The sequence below is a fragment of the Urocitellus parryii genome, chromosome 3 (genome assembly GCF_045843805.1).
Source record: "Urocitellus parryii isolate mUroPar1 chromosome 3, mUroPar1.hap1, whole genome shotgun sequence".
NCBI lineage: Eukaryota > Metazoa > Chordata > Mammalia > Rodentia > Sciuridae > Urocitellus > Urocitellus parryii.
The window spans coordinates 214,141,018-214,156,073 of record NC_135533.1 but is presented as its reverse complement, the minus strand read 5'-3'; the positions used below and the strand labels follow the sequence as shown (position 1 = coordinate 214,156,073).

General features: G+C 41.0%; 1 protein-coding gene and 1 non-coding gene across 2 annotated transcripts; one reads left to right on the top strand and one right to left on the bottom strand.

Moving 5' to 3' along the window:
- Positions 1–3,262: 3,262 nt before the first annotated feature.
- Trnav-cac (transfer RNA valine (anticodon CAC)) lies at positions 3,263–3,335 on the top strand. Its single transcript has one exon. It is a non-coding gene; the product is annotated as a tRNA-Val (tRNA).
- Positions 3,336–5,127: 1,792 nt separating this feature from the next.
- Positions 5,128–6,069, bottom strand: LOC144253584 (olfactory receptor 7G2-like). The gene has a single exon (XM_077795816.1). It carries the CDS (start codon positions 6,067–6,069, stop codon positions 5,128–5,130), a length of 942 nt encoding a protein of 313 aa, XP_077651942.1.
- Positions 6,070–15,056: the final 8,987 nt, after the last annotated feature.

Genomic DNA, 15,056 nt, shown 5'->3' with positions numbered 1-15,056 from the left:
ATGGTGCCCAGTCTGTGGTTCTCGGTTATGCCAGCCCTGGCAACTAAGAGACTCACAAACCCCCTCACCAGCATATCTGTAAGAACTCAAGTAAATTTTGGAATGCTTTGTAACTGTCATCACACTGGAGAAGGGGCAGATTCCTACACTGAAGGTTATGGGCTCTGTCCTTGAACAGGGTGAGACCAGACAATGAGAACTGGTCAGTCCTGGGAGAAACATGATGGAGAACATGTCATGGGGTCTCACAGTGGGCAGGAGAGGAGTGGGGCTACTTCTCATCATGCCTTTTTTTCCCTGATTCTTACACTCCTACCTGTTTCCCAGGATCTGATTACCGTCATACACTCACCCCCTTCCAAGGCATTTGATAAGGGACTTTGTGTTACCTGGTTGACTTCAGGAGGAACAATGTCCAGCATCTCACCTGGAAATTGAGGGTGGAACCTCTGTCCTCAGGACGTACCGTCAGACTAAATGAGCCAAAGGGGGAGTGTTCTCTTCTATATCAATAATGTTTACTGAACCTTAATTCCGGTTTTCATGTTTTTCACAGAAGACTCATCTAGTGTAGGATTAACACTGAATGCCAAATATACAGACAGGACCACGACACCCTGATTAGAACTTTATAAACAAGTTTTCAGTCTTGTCAAAGAGTCTTTTTCCTCACTAATGGAGACCGTGAATTGAAATCACAGTTCTATCTGTTTCACAGAAGGGTTACTTCAATTCCAAAATCATCAAAAACTGGTAATACACAGATGGATTCACATGCTTAGCACACCCGGACAGATCTCAGCTATCATTTGATGTGTGGAGATTCTGCTCCATGTGGGAATTCATTTTAAAACCTTGTCCATTGAAAAAGCTCAGTCTCTGAGTGTGCTTACAAACACATTTCACCGTAGGTTGATTCATTGCTTCTGTGGGTGCCAAGGATGAAACCCAGGGCCCTACAGGTGCTGGGCACACACTCTACCACTGAGCTCCACCCTCAGCCCACATAAGTCACTCTATATGAACTTTCAGTTTTCAAGATGCATGATTTAATATTTAGATCAAATAGCATCAAATATCTTCCTTTACATCTCAACTTCGATCTCTTATAAGAAGAGGAATGGGAGATAAAATATCTAAAGTTCTCAATGGGCTTATAAAACATGGGAAATTTTTCTTAAAACACAAAAACAGTAGTAATGTGAAATAATAAAATTAATTCAGTTTCAAAAAGAATAAAAGGCAAACATGACATCACAAGTAGACAGAAGCCAGAGCCTGTATGAATGTATCTCTCCAAGCAAAAACACGATGCTGTGTCCAAGTAATGAGGACTGACTCTTCTAGGAGACTGTAGCCAAGAACAACTGTAAAAGTTGTCTTTAATCAACTAATTGATTTGGTTTTGACTTGATCAAAATATCTGTATGTATTTGTGAGGTACAATGTGATGTTTTGTTTCTTTTGTGGATTGAGTAGTGAAAACTCAGGTTAACTAGCATATCCATCCCCTAAAATGTTGTCTTTACTCTTTGGTGAGCACATTCATATTTCTGTCTTCATTTGAAGATATACATCTCTGTTAATTATGTTTACCTTGCTGGGCCAGAAAATACCATAGCTCATTCTTCCTATCAGACCCTAACCCTGTACCTAGTGATCGATCTCCCTTTCTCTGCCCTCCCTCCTGTGATCCCTGTATCTGGTGGCCACTATTCTGTTCCCACTTCTATGATATCAATTTTGTGAGATTCCTGCTCTGTGTGAGATCATGCTATGTTTGTCTTTCTATGCTTGACTTATCTCACTTACACGGTGTTCAAAGTATCCTGCATTTGTCACAAATGATAAAAATTGCATGCTTCCTCATGATAGGATAGTATTTATTCTGTGTGTGTGTGTGTGTGTGTGTGTGTGTGTGTGTGTGCGCGCGCGCGCGTTTGATGCCTCTGGCACAACAGACCTGGGAATACTGGTGGAGTATTTTTTCACCTGTTTATTTCATTTTCTTTGAGTAGATACTCAAGAAAGGAATTTCTGGGTTGAGTGGTAGCCCTAGTTTTAGTTTTGAGGGGAACCCCATAATATTTTCCATATGTCTGCACTAATTTAAATTCTCAACAAGAATATACAGAGTTCCTATCTCCACATCCTCACTAGGACTTGTTATGTTCTATCTTTTTCATGGTGTTCATTCTCACTGAGAATATGGGGTTGTATTGTCAAATTCTTGCCCCTGTAAGTTGGTTGAAGGAAGCTACACTCTTGCTGGTCACAGAGGTACAAGCCTGTGGTGCCAGCTACTCAGGAGACTGAGGCAGGAGGATCACAAGTTCAAGGACTTCCCAGACAACTTAGTGTGACCCATTCTCAAAACAACATAAAAAGGGCTGGGGGTATAGCTCAGTGTTAGTGGGTCTCTGATTTCAGTCCCCAGTATATGAAAAAGGAAGAACAGAAAAGTAAGCAAGCTAGTTAGCAATGCCCAAAGGAAGGAAGACCTTGTAGCCAATAATTACTTCCCAAGTCAGACATGTTTCATTTTGATGAAGAAACATGAAAGACAATATCCATTCAGCTTTATTCATAATGGCAATGAAACAGATATACAAATTTTATCAAAATGGTGAAGACTGGGTTTTTACTGTCACCATACAGCATGAAAAATAAAGTACATTAAACCCCCCAAAGTGATGGACTCTCAGAGCTACGCCAATGAAAGTGACAACCAACATGCAGAAATCATTTATGACCTTGACAACCAAGATGCAGAAATCATTTATGACCTTGACAACCAAGATGCAGAAATCATTTATGACCTTGACAACCAAGATGCAGAAATCATTTATCAAGGTCAAAGAGAAGAAAATGGTTGTAATCACTTGTTCAGCCATGTAAGAATGAGTGATAAGAAGGCCTTACTGTTCTGTATAAGGTTTAGAGGGGAAGGATTACGGGCATTAGTATTAAAAACTGACCACAGGGCTGGGAGGAGCTCAGTGGCAGGGTGTCTGGCTGTGGTGTTCTAAGCCATGACGTCACAAAAACAAACAGAAACAAAACTGGCTGCAGTAGCCAAATTTCTCTATTTCTCTGATGAGGATATATGCAATTACATTTACAGACTGTCATATCATCTGGACAAGATCATTCTCTGCAAAATCCTTTTTCAACATGAGTAACACCCACACACATGCTCACATTCACAAGTGAAGAGGATTGGGATATGGAAGTATCAATTTTAAAGCCACCATTCAGGGCTGGGGATGTAGCTCAGTTGGTAGAGTGCTTGCCTCACATGCACAAGGCCCTGGGTTCAATCCCCAACACCACCAAAATAAATAAATAAAGCCATAGATGACACAGGTATCTTCTACACAAATCCTTAGAGAGGTCTGCAATCTGTGGTCCAAGTCAGGGCCCTCAGCTTTCTGCCTCAATACCTGGATCTGTGGCAATCACCTGGGGACTCTGAGGAGAGCACTCCTTAGAAGAGTCCACCTCCTGTAGGACTCAGGGAAACCACCAGTCTGGAAAGTTCTCTTTCCTACTCCTGAAGTCCTTTTAAGAAAAAAATTCTCTTTGTTCCAAACCATTGTTTCAAAACCGTTACTGAGATAATCTAAACATTTGCATTTTATAACAGTGCGAATGAACAGGGTGGATGCTGATGTGACCTCAAAAGGACACAGTTTCCCAGGAGGCATCTCAGTCATTCCCTGAGTGTGAATGCAGTATCTTTGCTTCACAGGGGTCCACCAGTGAGATCAGTGCCCATGGCCTTAACCATAGGACCAAGCTGAAGATGGTCTCAACACAAGGCCTTGACTTGGGCAAATTGTTCCCAGCCCACTCCACCTTCTTACGTTACAGAACTGTCCAAAAACCAAAGAAGAGCTTGAAATCCAAGAGGAAGTGCAGCTAGCCTTTCTATTAGGCAGGCTTGTGATTGGGAGAGGTTGTGTTCTAGGTGACAGTACATTGCTTACATATTTCCCTAGCCTTTTCCGTCCTCCAACTTGCCTGTTTCTAAGACTGTGCCAACACAAGTTTTCTAGATCTAAACGCTTCCTTCAGGCTCTACTTCTATACAACCTGAGCAAGAAACTGTGTTTGCAATATTGAAAGTTTATGTCTAACGGCACAGACTTGGACAAAACTCAGTATCATGCTTCAAGAGAAATTTACATGCACTTGTTTGTCACCTTTCCCCATCATTTTAGGAACATGGGGTGGCAGAATCACAGGGCATTCTGGGTCTTGAGGAAACCTGTCAGTTTGTTTTCATCTAGAAATACAAGTCAAAAGCCAAAGACACAGCCTAAAAGAGCAGTTCTACTCATGAGCTTCCTCAAGGCCTCCTTCACATCCCTGTTCAACATGTAAAGGACCAGAGTGGACATCACTGAGGCCACTACACTCTTCCTGGGGGAGTCAGTCAAGGCAGAACAAATGTGCACCCAAAACCTCTGATGTCCTTGTGATGAGATAACACCCTTTATTACTTGAGTATATTAACATCAGGTTTCTACATTTTATTAGGATGAAAAGCATCTTCACTAATCAAGTTCAACTATCACAGAATCTCTGCTATGACATCATCTAATTATGAAACTTTATGGATAATGACCCAAATGATGGTGGGTGTTCTTACTGCCTTGAAGGATATGAATTAGCAGTAACAGGTCCCAGCTGTGGCTTCACAGGGCATGAATACTCAGGCTTTTGCATTTATCCTCACAGTAGGATTAAGTTTAGGATGAAATGAACAAGATCCCAACCAGGGGACAGCTGAAAACTATTCCATATTCAAAAACACCACTTTGTTTAAATACTACCCTGCCCTGTCTGCCTTCTCCACCTACCTTCTTGTGAGAACATACCAGAGAACATTTGCTTCAGACAGATCCTCTGGGACCTGAGAAAAGCTGTTGTGTTTAGATCATTGAAATCATGTGGAAACCCTCATAGAGATAACCATGAAGCAATGTCAGGATCTGAACCAAGTTCAATGCACCTGCTCATTATGTTGCTTAGTCATTTTGGGAAAATGCAATGATAGCAGTACCAGGCATTCTGTTCTTTTATGAACACTTGAAACATAATTCCCCCCAAAATGTGAGTGCATCATAGGAGAGAACTTGTTTTATCAATTAGTTTTCTCAGGGCCTCCTTCATGTCCCTGTTCCTCAGGCTGTAGATGAAGGGGTTCAGCATCTGAGGGACCACAGTGTACATCACTGAAGCCACTGCAGTCTTCCTGGGGGAGTCAGTCACTGCAGAGCTAATGTACACCCCAAAAGCTGTCCCATAGAACAAGAAGACAACCAACAGGTGAGACCCACAGGTGGAAAAGGCTTTGTGTTTTCCTCTGGATGATGGCATCCTCAAGACAGAGGACACAATGTGAACATAAGAGAAAATGATTCCACAGAGAAAAACACCACCAAATACACCTGATGCCAAATATACCAGCAGGTTATTGATGAGGGTGTCAGAACAGGCCAGCTTGATGACCTGAGCAAGTTCACAGAAGAAGTGGGGGAACTTCAGGGCTTCTGTGCAGAAGGACAGTCTCAGCACCATCAGAGTGTGCAGCAGGGCGTCCACAGTGCTGATGAGCAGGGAGATCAGAATCAGCTGGACACACAGGCAGGGGTTCATGATGACCGTGTACCTCAGGGGATGACAAATGGCCACATAGCGATCATAGGCCATCACTGTTAGGAGGCAGTTCTCTAAACCACCAAAAATCAAGGCAAAACAGACCTGGGAGAGGCAGTCAGTGTATGTGGTGCTCTGAACCTCTGTTAGGATGTTCACCAGCATCTTTGGGATGGTGCTTGTGCTGAAACAGATGTCATTAAAGGACAGATTGCAGAGGAAGAAGTACATGGGGGTGTGGAGGCGGGGGTCAGAGCTGACAGCCAGGATGATGAGCAAGTTTCCCAGGATGGTGACCAGGTACATGGACAGGAACAGGCTGAAGATGAGGGACTGCAGGGCTGGGTCATCTGTCAGTCCCAGGAGAAGGACTTCTGAAACAGCTGTGTGGTTTCTGGGTTCCATGTTGTTGAAGAATCTCTAATAAATGTTGGGTGAAGAAAAATTGTTTAGACTGCAGCAGTAAGGCTCTTAGAAAACCACACCAGCAGACTCCTTAGGAATTTCAAACACGGGGGATTTGTTTTTCTCTCTCCCTTTTTTTCTTATTCCCTTATGGCTGCTCAAGATGAAATTCTAGTGACATCCTTGCCCTCAAGTTCAAAGCATTTGCTAAGGGACTCTGTTACCTGGTTCTCATCAAGAGGAATGATTTCAGCATCTTACCTGGATGTTGAAGATGGAAAGTCTGTCCTCAGGAAATGCAGACAGGCTAAACAAGTCCACAGGCTCCTGTCCAAGAGGAGTCCTCTCTGGGAAGAGGCCCAGGTGCTGTGCCCTGACGGATGCAGGGCTCCTGAGTGAGCTGGTCACAGGTTGATTCCTATATTGTCTGTTTCCCTGGGGGCTCACTATCCACAGCTCCTCCTGAGACCAGTTGCTTTAGTGTCATTCAAATCCCAACAGTGCATAGCTTTAAGGATGAAGAGCACAGAAGAGAGTAATTCAGGGCGGCTCAGTCCCTGACCTTGGAGGCCACATGTGCAGCATTCAGTTCTCCACATCCTTTATTATGCTCATCTCCATTTTAGGGTAATGGCACAACACATATCTCAATGAATCCCATTATTCCTTTTAAATTACAAAAAAAAAGAAATTACATAGTTACTAATATCAGGAACACTGATTTCCACCATAGATATGAAAATATGCCTTATATATGGGCATAAAGAATGCAGTTATAAATATTAACTAAGATATGGTGAAAATTCCCTCACAAGTGTCTTTTCTTATGTCACATTGCTGTGTACTGAGTTGTAATATTTGTTCTTTATGTTTGCATAGAGGGCCTTAATCAGTTTATTTTTTTAATCAGTACTGATTACAAAAAATATAGGCAAGGACCATGACTCATGGGTTAGAATTTCATAGGTACTTTTTTCAAAAATGTTAAAATAGTTTCAGTAATATTCTTTAGAAATGGAGATTTTGAGTAGAAATTATGTGTCCACATTTTTTTGGAATACATAGAAATTGTATCAAGTTTCCAGAATATAAGATTATAATGTATCAGCAATTAACAAGTGAATTTTGACATTAAAACACAATGATATTCACATTATTACAACAATAAATAAAATAAGTAGGACTAAATCTATAAATATATACAAAATCTATATAAGGAAAATACAAACCTCTGTTAAACAAATTAATGAATAAATGAAGAGTATCATGGATGAGAAAAGTCAATATTTTCAAGATGTGAGTTCTTCCCAATATGATCTATAGAGTTGATACAATCCCAAAGAAAGTTCCAGTAGATTATTTTATGCATATTGAGAAACTTATTCTAATGTCTATGTAGAGAGCTAAAAGACTCAGAATAAACAGCATAATATTGCAGAAAAGAACAAATTTTAAAGGAATTACTCTGACTTCAATGTTATATTACTATTATAATATTAATGTTATATATAATATATATTTACTATGATGTTACATTACAATATATGATGTTATATTAATTTATAGTATATGATGTTATATTAATAAAGACATTGTGGTATGATGAAACAATAGACAAATCAACAGAACAGTAGACAAATCAAAAGTACCTGCATAAATATAGTCAAATGATTTTTGGGAAAAGAGTAAGACAGTGAAATACAGAAGGAAGTGTTTTCAACAAATGAGCTGGAACACCTGGGCATCCACTTACAAAAAGTGAAAGACAAAAAAATAAATAAAACAAAACCTATACACAGACTTGTACCCTTCACAAAAATTAACCAAATTAACATAAAATTTGAAACTGCAAAACTCCTAGAATATAACATAGGAGAAAATGTAGATGACCTTGGTTTTGATGATGACTTGGTAGATAATGACAAATAAAGGAATAAGCCATTTAAAACAGAATTAACAAAATGTAGTTTTAAAATTAAAAATTTTAGCTCTGTAAATACCATGTCACAGAATGAAAATAAGCCTCAGTATAGGAGAAAATATCTGATAAAATACTTTTTAAATATTTTTTATGTTTTATTTATTCTATATTTTTTATTTTTTTAAATTTAATTAGTTCTACATGACAGCAGAATGCATTTGGTTCATTGAACACAAATGGAGCACAGCTTTTTATTTCTCTGGTAGTATACAATAGTATATTGGTAGTATAGAGTTGCACCCCATGTGCAGTCATATATGTACCTAGGGTAATGATTTCTATCTCATTCCACCATCTTTCCTACCGCTGTGTGCCCTTCCCCCCCTCTTTGTGGGGCAGTTTGCTCAGAAAACACACCAAGTTTTATCCAAATTGAAGAGTCTTTATTTAGCTCTTGGGCCGGTGACTGCTCCCCGCAGGACTCATAACTATCTCTGCAAGGAACAGCCTCAAGCTTCAACATTCTAGGATATTTAACGGCAAAAACCACATCTGGGTTGACGTAGCTGCAAGAAAGCAGGGTTACAGAAGCTGGACTGGGCAGTTAGCGAGACAATGCAGTGGGTACATTGGTATTTCCCACAGGACTTTCCAGGTTGGCATAGCAGCAAGCAAGCAGAATAGAAATGGGTCAAAATGACCCTAGTTAAGTAAAAGTTAGAGAATGGTTACTAACATCTAGACAATCAATCTCTGACAAGGTACATTGCCCAAGAAAGATGGAAACCAAAGAGAACAATTTTACATTGTTTAAAAATTGCTATCTCTTGTTGCCAAGTATGATATGCTAGGTAACTATTAATGGGTAGAGAGGTAGGGCTTTCCATGGGAGGAACACTTCTTACATGATATGGAGTCTGCTTTGTTATTGCCTATATAGCCTGACCCATAACTCCTCCCCTTTGCCCAATCGCAGTTCCTCCATTCTTCCCATGCCTCACCCCCATGATTCTTCATTTTTAATTGAGGTGATAATTCAATCACAAAGTCACCAAATGGTAGTACCATTCAGATACACCCACATGCTCAGAGCATTTAGTCAGATTTCACCCATCACTTAGTAGGTAGAGAAGGTGCTCAATCATTGTTGGTGTTCATTTAAAAAATGTTGTAATTAAGGGCTGAGCCAATGAGACCCGCCCTCTCTCAACTCCTGTATGCTTTTTATGATATTTTAATTAATTAATCAAGATCTTCTGTGTTTTCAACACATTTTACCCCATGATAACCCCTTCTGTAGGAATTTGTGATTTTCAAGATAGAATATCTGAAATTCATGATGTGATGTGTTTCTCCAACATCTTAAACAGATGCACTTTTAAAGATTTTCCTTTGCCTCCCCTCCTCCCTACTCCCTCTCTCTTTCCTCCATTTCCCTGCTCTTCTGTTTTTTTATAATTTTTAAACTAATGCATTATCAATACATATAAAGGTGAATTTCATGGTGGTGTATTCGTAAGTGTTCACAGAAGAGTTTGCTCAGTTTCATTCCACTGTTCTTCCCTTATTGCATTCCTCCTCCCTCTCCTCAATCCCCTTCCTCTTATCCACTGATCTCTCTTCTATAAACTCAATCACTCCTCCCCCCCCTCCCCCGCCGGGGGTACTGGGGATTGAACCAATGGCCTAGATCATGGTAGGCATGCACTCTACCAACTGAGCTATATCCCCAACCCCAAACCCATTTACTTTTTTTTTTTTTAATACCAGGGATTGAACTTAGGGGCACTTGACCACTAAGCAACACCTCCAGCCATATTTTGTATTTTATTTAGACACAGAGTCTCACTGAGTTGCTAAGAGCTCTGACATTGATGAGACTGGCTTTGAACTCTCTATCCTCCTATTTAGCCTTCTGAACCACTGGGACTACAGGCTCCTGCCTCTCATTCACTTTTAAAAAGAGAAATAATAGGTAACATGTAGAAAGTCATCTATGGGATTATAAAATAAGATAAATGTTTTCATCAACCAAAACAAAAGTACATGAAAAATACAGTAAAATACTTCTGGTTTCAAAAACAGTGCTAACATGATATATTGAGTGGGATAAAGCCAAAGTCCTTTGTGGATTTATCTCCATAGTGAGGAGTGTTCTTCATTCTTCTTTCCAGAATACCAGAAATACATTGTTTGCCAAGGAAAAGTGTAGAACTCTGTTTTTCATAAGTGTTCCTTTGTGTTGCGAATGACCTGTGTGTGCACATATCTAGGAAGAGTACTGTGTAGTTCTGATTCCTGTATCCACTGGGGATAGATCAAGTCAGGGTCATTAGCACACCCATCTCTTCAAAGCTTTATCATTTTGTTGTGGTGATTACATTCAAATCTCTCTCCTCTCTGTGTGATATACAATGCATTTCTGTTCATTATGTTTACCCTGTGGTGTCCCAAACACCTAAGATCATTACTTTTCTCCAACAATAACATGTGTCTATGATTCAGCCATCCCTCACCCCCTTCCATACTATAACTATCTTATGTCACTTTTCTAGTTTTAAACTTTTTCTTAAACTCATATTCTGAAACAATCCTTATAAAAATTTGAATTTAGACAAATTATTCCTTTTGTATATGATGAAATACTGTATGCATTTTATGGTATTTTAATTTAAATGCAGCTGAATTTTTTTTTTACTCTTTTCGTATCGAATTACACCTGTTAGAATTTTAACTCTTAGTATCCTTGCTTTTAGTGAAGTCACAGAAATACTGCAATCTGAAATTATTTTTCCATTTACCAATCTATAAAAACACATTTACTAAACCCAAATATGTGTTACCTTGTGGAATTCAGAAACCAAGTGTACTTGAAATTATATTTAGCAGTCGATGTTTATGTACTTTAATTTTATAAATAAATCAGATGTCCCCTCTAATGAACATTTATAAAGATCAATCCTGGGCTGAGGTTGTGGCTCAGTGGCAGAGTGCTTGCCTAGCATGTGTGAGGTACTGGGTTCGATTCTCAGCACCACATATAAATAAATGAGTAAAATAAAGGTTCATCAACATCTAAAAAAATATTTTTTTAAAAAAAGATTAATCCTATTATGTTAAATTTAATTTACTCAGTTTTAACTGTTAACTATGAGTTATCCATGAAAAACAAGCTTACTCAATATTTTAAGCCATCTTTTCTCAACCAAAGACAAATCCTAAAAGCAACGGACATTATGCTTTAAACATTTTATACTGCTCAAATTTTGCACAAATCAGTACTCATCAGTGTGAGGTTTCATAACAGTAAGAATAAGCATGTAGTAGGGGGACTGACAAACCAAACCAATCTGTGATTCAAGATTTGTCCAGAGGAGGGACAATGGATCCCATCAAAGCCTTGCTCTTAAGGGGAGTTTTTTGTTTGTTTGTTTGTTTTTGTTGTTTTGTTTTGTTTTCCTTCCTGGGGCATGTTATTTCCTCCTTAAACAAAATCTTGGTTAAGATCACATGGATCATTCTCCCAGGATCCCTTTAGCCCAAATGGCCTTATTCACTTTTAGAAGACCTCCAGAGGAGAAAGCTTGTTTTTCCTTTTCCTGGGAGACACTTGCAAAAGAAATTGTTGCTGTTTGGGTGAGAATGTTATTTATGCATTTAATTTAAACAACAAATTTCACCCCTGGAGAGGGACTGGATAATCTGGCATATACACACACACATACAAAAGAAAAAACAAAACATTTCTCCACTGCCAGGTGCATTCAAGGAGTTGGAGTACAGGATATCTTTGAGCAGGACCTGTCTCCCTTATCATCATCACAGGGCCATTAACTTTGAGTGATCTCTGCACTTTGTCAATTGTACCCAGAGGCTCTTTGGGCTTTTTTCTGACACTAGCCAGATTGATATTCAACAGAGGAGGCCCTTGTCCATTCCTTTGCAGAGACTGCCAATAAACCACAGGCTTTAGTTTCTGTTTTTTCTTTTCTGGGTACAGTTCTTTATCCCCTTGTTTCCCCCATACATTTAGTTTGGTGGACACTGTCACAACAAGAACCCAAAAACAACTCAGCAAGGTCCTCAGCCCCCCCCCAGACCCCACCTGCCAGCAGAAGCAGTTAACCAAGTCCCACTTTAAAACTCTAGTTTTACTCCTGGGGGCAAAAAGGGGGCTCTAAGGCTGGGCAGAGGCCAGGTCCTCTGGTGACTGAACGCTCCGTCGTCGCCTCCAATGCCAACCCAGTAAGGAGGACACAATTTTGAGAATAAGGAAAAAAAGTTTGATTGTTTTGCTGACAGAGGAGAAACCCAAGGCACTCCTGACCCAGAGGCTGTGATTCTGCCCATCATCAGGAACAGGGGGCTTTCAGAGGTGATTCAAAGGCCACATTCCACATGCTTTCTGTTGGAGTTGTGATTTGCTGATTAAATTGTAAGAAATTCATTTTTGAGATCTTCTGGTGCCATCCCCAAAGCCTGGATTCCTTCCTTCCTGTAGGACTGTGTACTCAAGGACAGATAAATCTGCATAAAATGGAGAAGAAAGGCCACCCTATTACCCCTGAGATCAGGGAGGGGGAAAGATCCGGGGGAGCAGGGAGAAAGGAAGAAAAAGAAACATGTCGATTTTCAAAATAAGTTGCTGGTTGCAGGGGCAGAGCACAAGGGCTGTATTCCAAGCACAAACTCAACCACTGTTACTCTCTTTGCCCATTTTTTTTTCAGCCCAGGCAGCTTTTTGGGGACTGTTAAGGTCTGTAAATAAGTCAAAAATAACACCTGGTATTTTGCCAGGGAAATGTTAAGAGTTCGTAAACAAGTCTGGATGGTGCCTGGCAAAATGCCAGAGGGAGTGGTTTGAAAAGTAACAAAAGTGAGCCATTAAGTGTGGAGATTCCTTATTGGTTGATTGATGTATCTAGTTTATGCTAATTAAGATAAGCTGTGCAAAATGTATAAATAGCTCTGTTGCCCTACAATAAACGGCTCCCATTCCTGCTGTATCAACGTACACAAGTTATTCGTCACCCCCCGGCTATTTTGCTGCAGCTGGACTGCGGCAGGGGACTTTTCCCCTCGGCCCAGGGCTGGTGTCCCTTACCCACACTGGGGTGACCTGTGACTTCTTGGAGACAGACGGAGAAGCAGTGCCTTTTACACCAGAGACTGGGTTTCTAGCTGTTCAGACTCCTCATGACTTGCTACCAAAAGCTCAGTCCTTGTCCTTGATGCCCATTGAATGATGAGGACACAGTTTTGAAAAGGAAAAATCAGTTTTATTGTTTTGCTAGCTAAGGAGAGACACAGGAGGCTCCTATCCCAGGGGCTGTGATCCTGCTCATCCAGGAGAACAGAAGGTTTTGAAAGAAGTGACTCATTCCAAGTGTTCCCTATGGAGGGCTGTGATCCACGTGTTATTTTGGGGACAGCCATTCCTTGGATCGCCATCCCTGACGTCTGAATTATACTTGGTTCCTGTGGTGGCTGTGTGTTCAAGGACAGATAATTCAGCCTAGGGTTGGAAAAACCTGATCCTGTTCCCTGCCCCCAGGTTAGGGAGAAGGAAAGGGAGAAGAGGAAAGGAAAACAGGTCCATTTTAACATAACCCTCAGTGACAGAGCAGCAAGGGCTGTATTCAAATCATGAGGGGGACCACTGTCACACGACTACATAATAGGAAATAAGGTCACTCTACAAAAAAATCCGTTTCACCCTCTTATCATGCAGGGCCATATTCATAAGGAAGAGGCGTTAAGATCTGGAAGCCTCATTCCAAGGGCCACCCTTCAATTTAGGACATGGATGTCTTCAGTGTGACTGTTAGAAACATCTGGGTGCTGTAGGAAATCAGCAAGGGAAACTTGACTGCTGCAGAAGAAGATCTGCCCAGGTTTTCATCCCTAACACAGCACAGCCCCTTGCTTTAATAGGAGGAGTGTGGGGTCACAATCTATGTGACTGACTAATTAAAATTGGGGAGGAGAAGGGCTGTGGTGATGACTGGATCACCCTCTACTCTCTAGGCACTATGATTGGAAGACTGAGGACAAAGGGAGATAGATTGGGGGCTCAATATGAGCATTTGGCAACCAAGTGACAGAGGCAGGAGACGGGAAGCAAAGCTCCGGTCAGCAAGCTTTTCTTTCATCTGCAGTGAAGTCAGTGGACCAGGTACGGGAGGGCTCCTTTTTCTGGGTACGAAAAATGGCCCCCTGGTGACAGAAGGAGTCTGGGTTTTACAGTTGACCACGAGAGCGAATGCACCATTGGAGACTGCAGATGTGCAGTTTGGACAGTCAGCGACCTAGTTGTGCAGGTGAGAATTTTAGCTCAGGAAGGCAGGTGTAAAAAGGTTTAAATTTGCTTGTCACTGGGAAAAGCCCACAACTCGGTGTTCCCTGCTTGTCTCTGGGACACACTGGTACCTAGAGCTTCATTATTTGCTTTTCTCCATTTAGGACTCATCTGCAATGGAAAGGGTAAACGTTCGGGGCCCAGCACTTCAGTATTTGCCTCCTCCCTTCAGAACTGTGAGGTTAGTGCTTGGCTAGTTTCCTGTCCCTCCACCTGAGCTGCACCTTCTCTCTGATATTCTTCAGGGGCTGGCTATCTTGCAGGAATATTATTTTCCATAACTCTTCACTCAAAATGCCTGCATTCCAACCACATGGTCTGGTGACTGAAAGCGAGCTCTTCCTAAATATGCAGGATGACATGTAAGTTGTAGATGGCAGCACGCACATTTTTGTTACATATTAGGAGACTTAGAGAACAGGTTTCACTTTGACAGAAATTAATGTTCCACAGACTCCACAGAGAGGGCAGTTACCAAAGCACAGAGAGACGGGCACTCAGCTGTCTGCCTCCAGCCCCATGTCCAGGTACAGCCTCTGCATCTCCTGCAACCTCCTGGGGACCCTGAGGAGCACAAGTCCTGGGGGGAGGCCACCTCAGGTAGGACTCAGTGGAGCCCAAATGCCTGAAATGACCCATGTTTGTCTGAAATCACTGCCAAGAACAACAATCCTCTTTACTATCTCCATGCACTAGAGTTAGGTTTCC

What these genes read in the sequence shown, in the direction of transcription:
- LOC144253584 (XM_077795816.1), bottom strand. Translation starts at nt 6,069, where the DNA reads ATGGAACCCAGAAACCACACAGCTGTTTCAGAAGTCCTTCTCCTGGGA.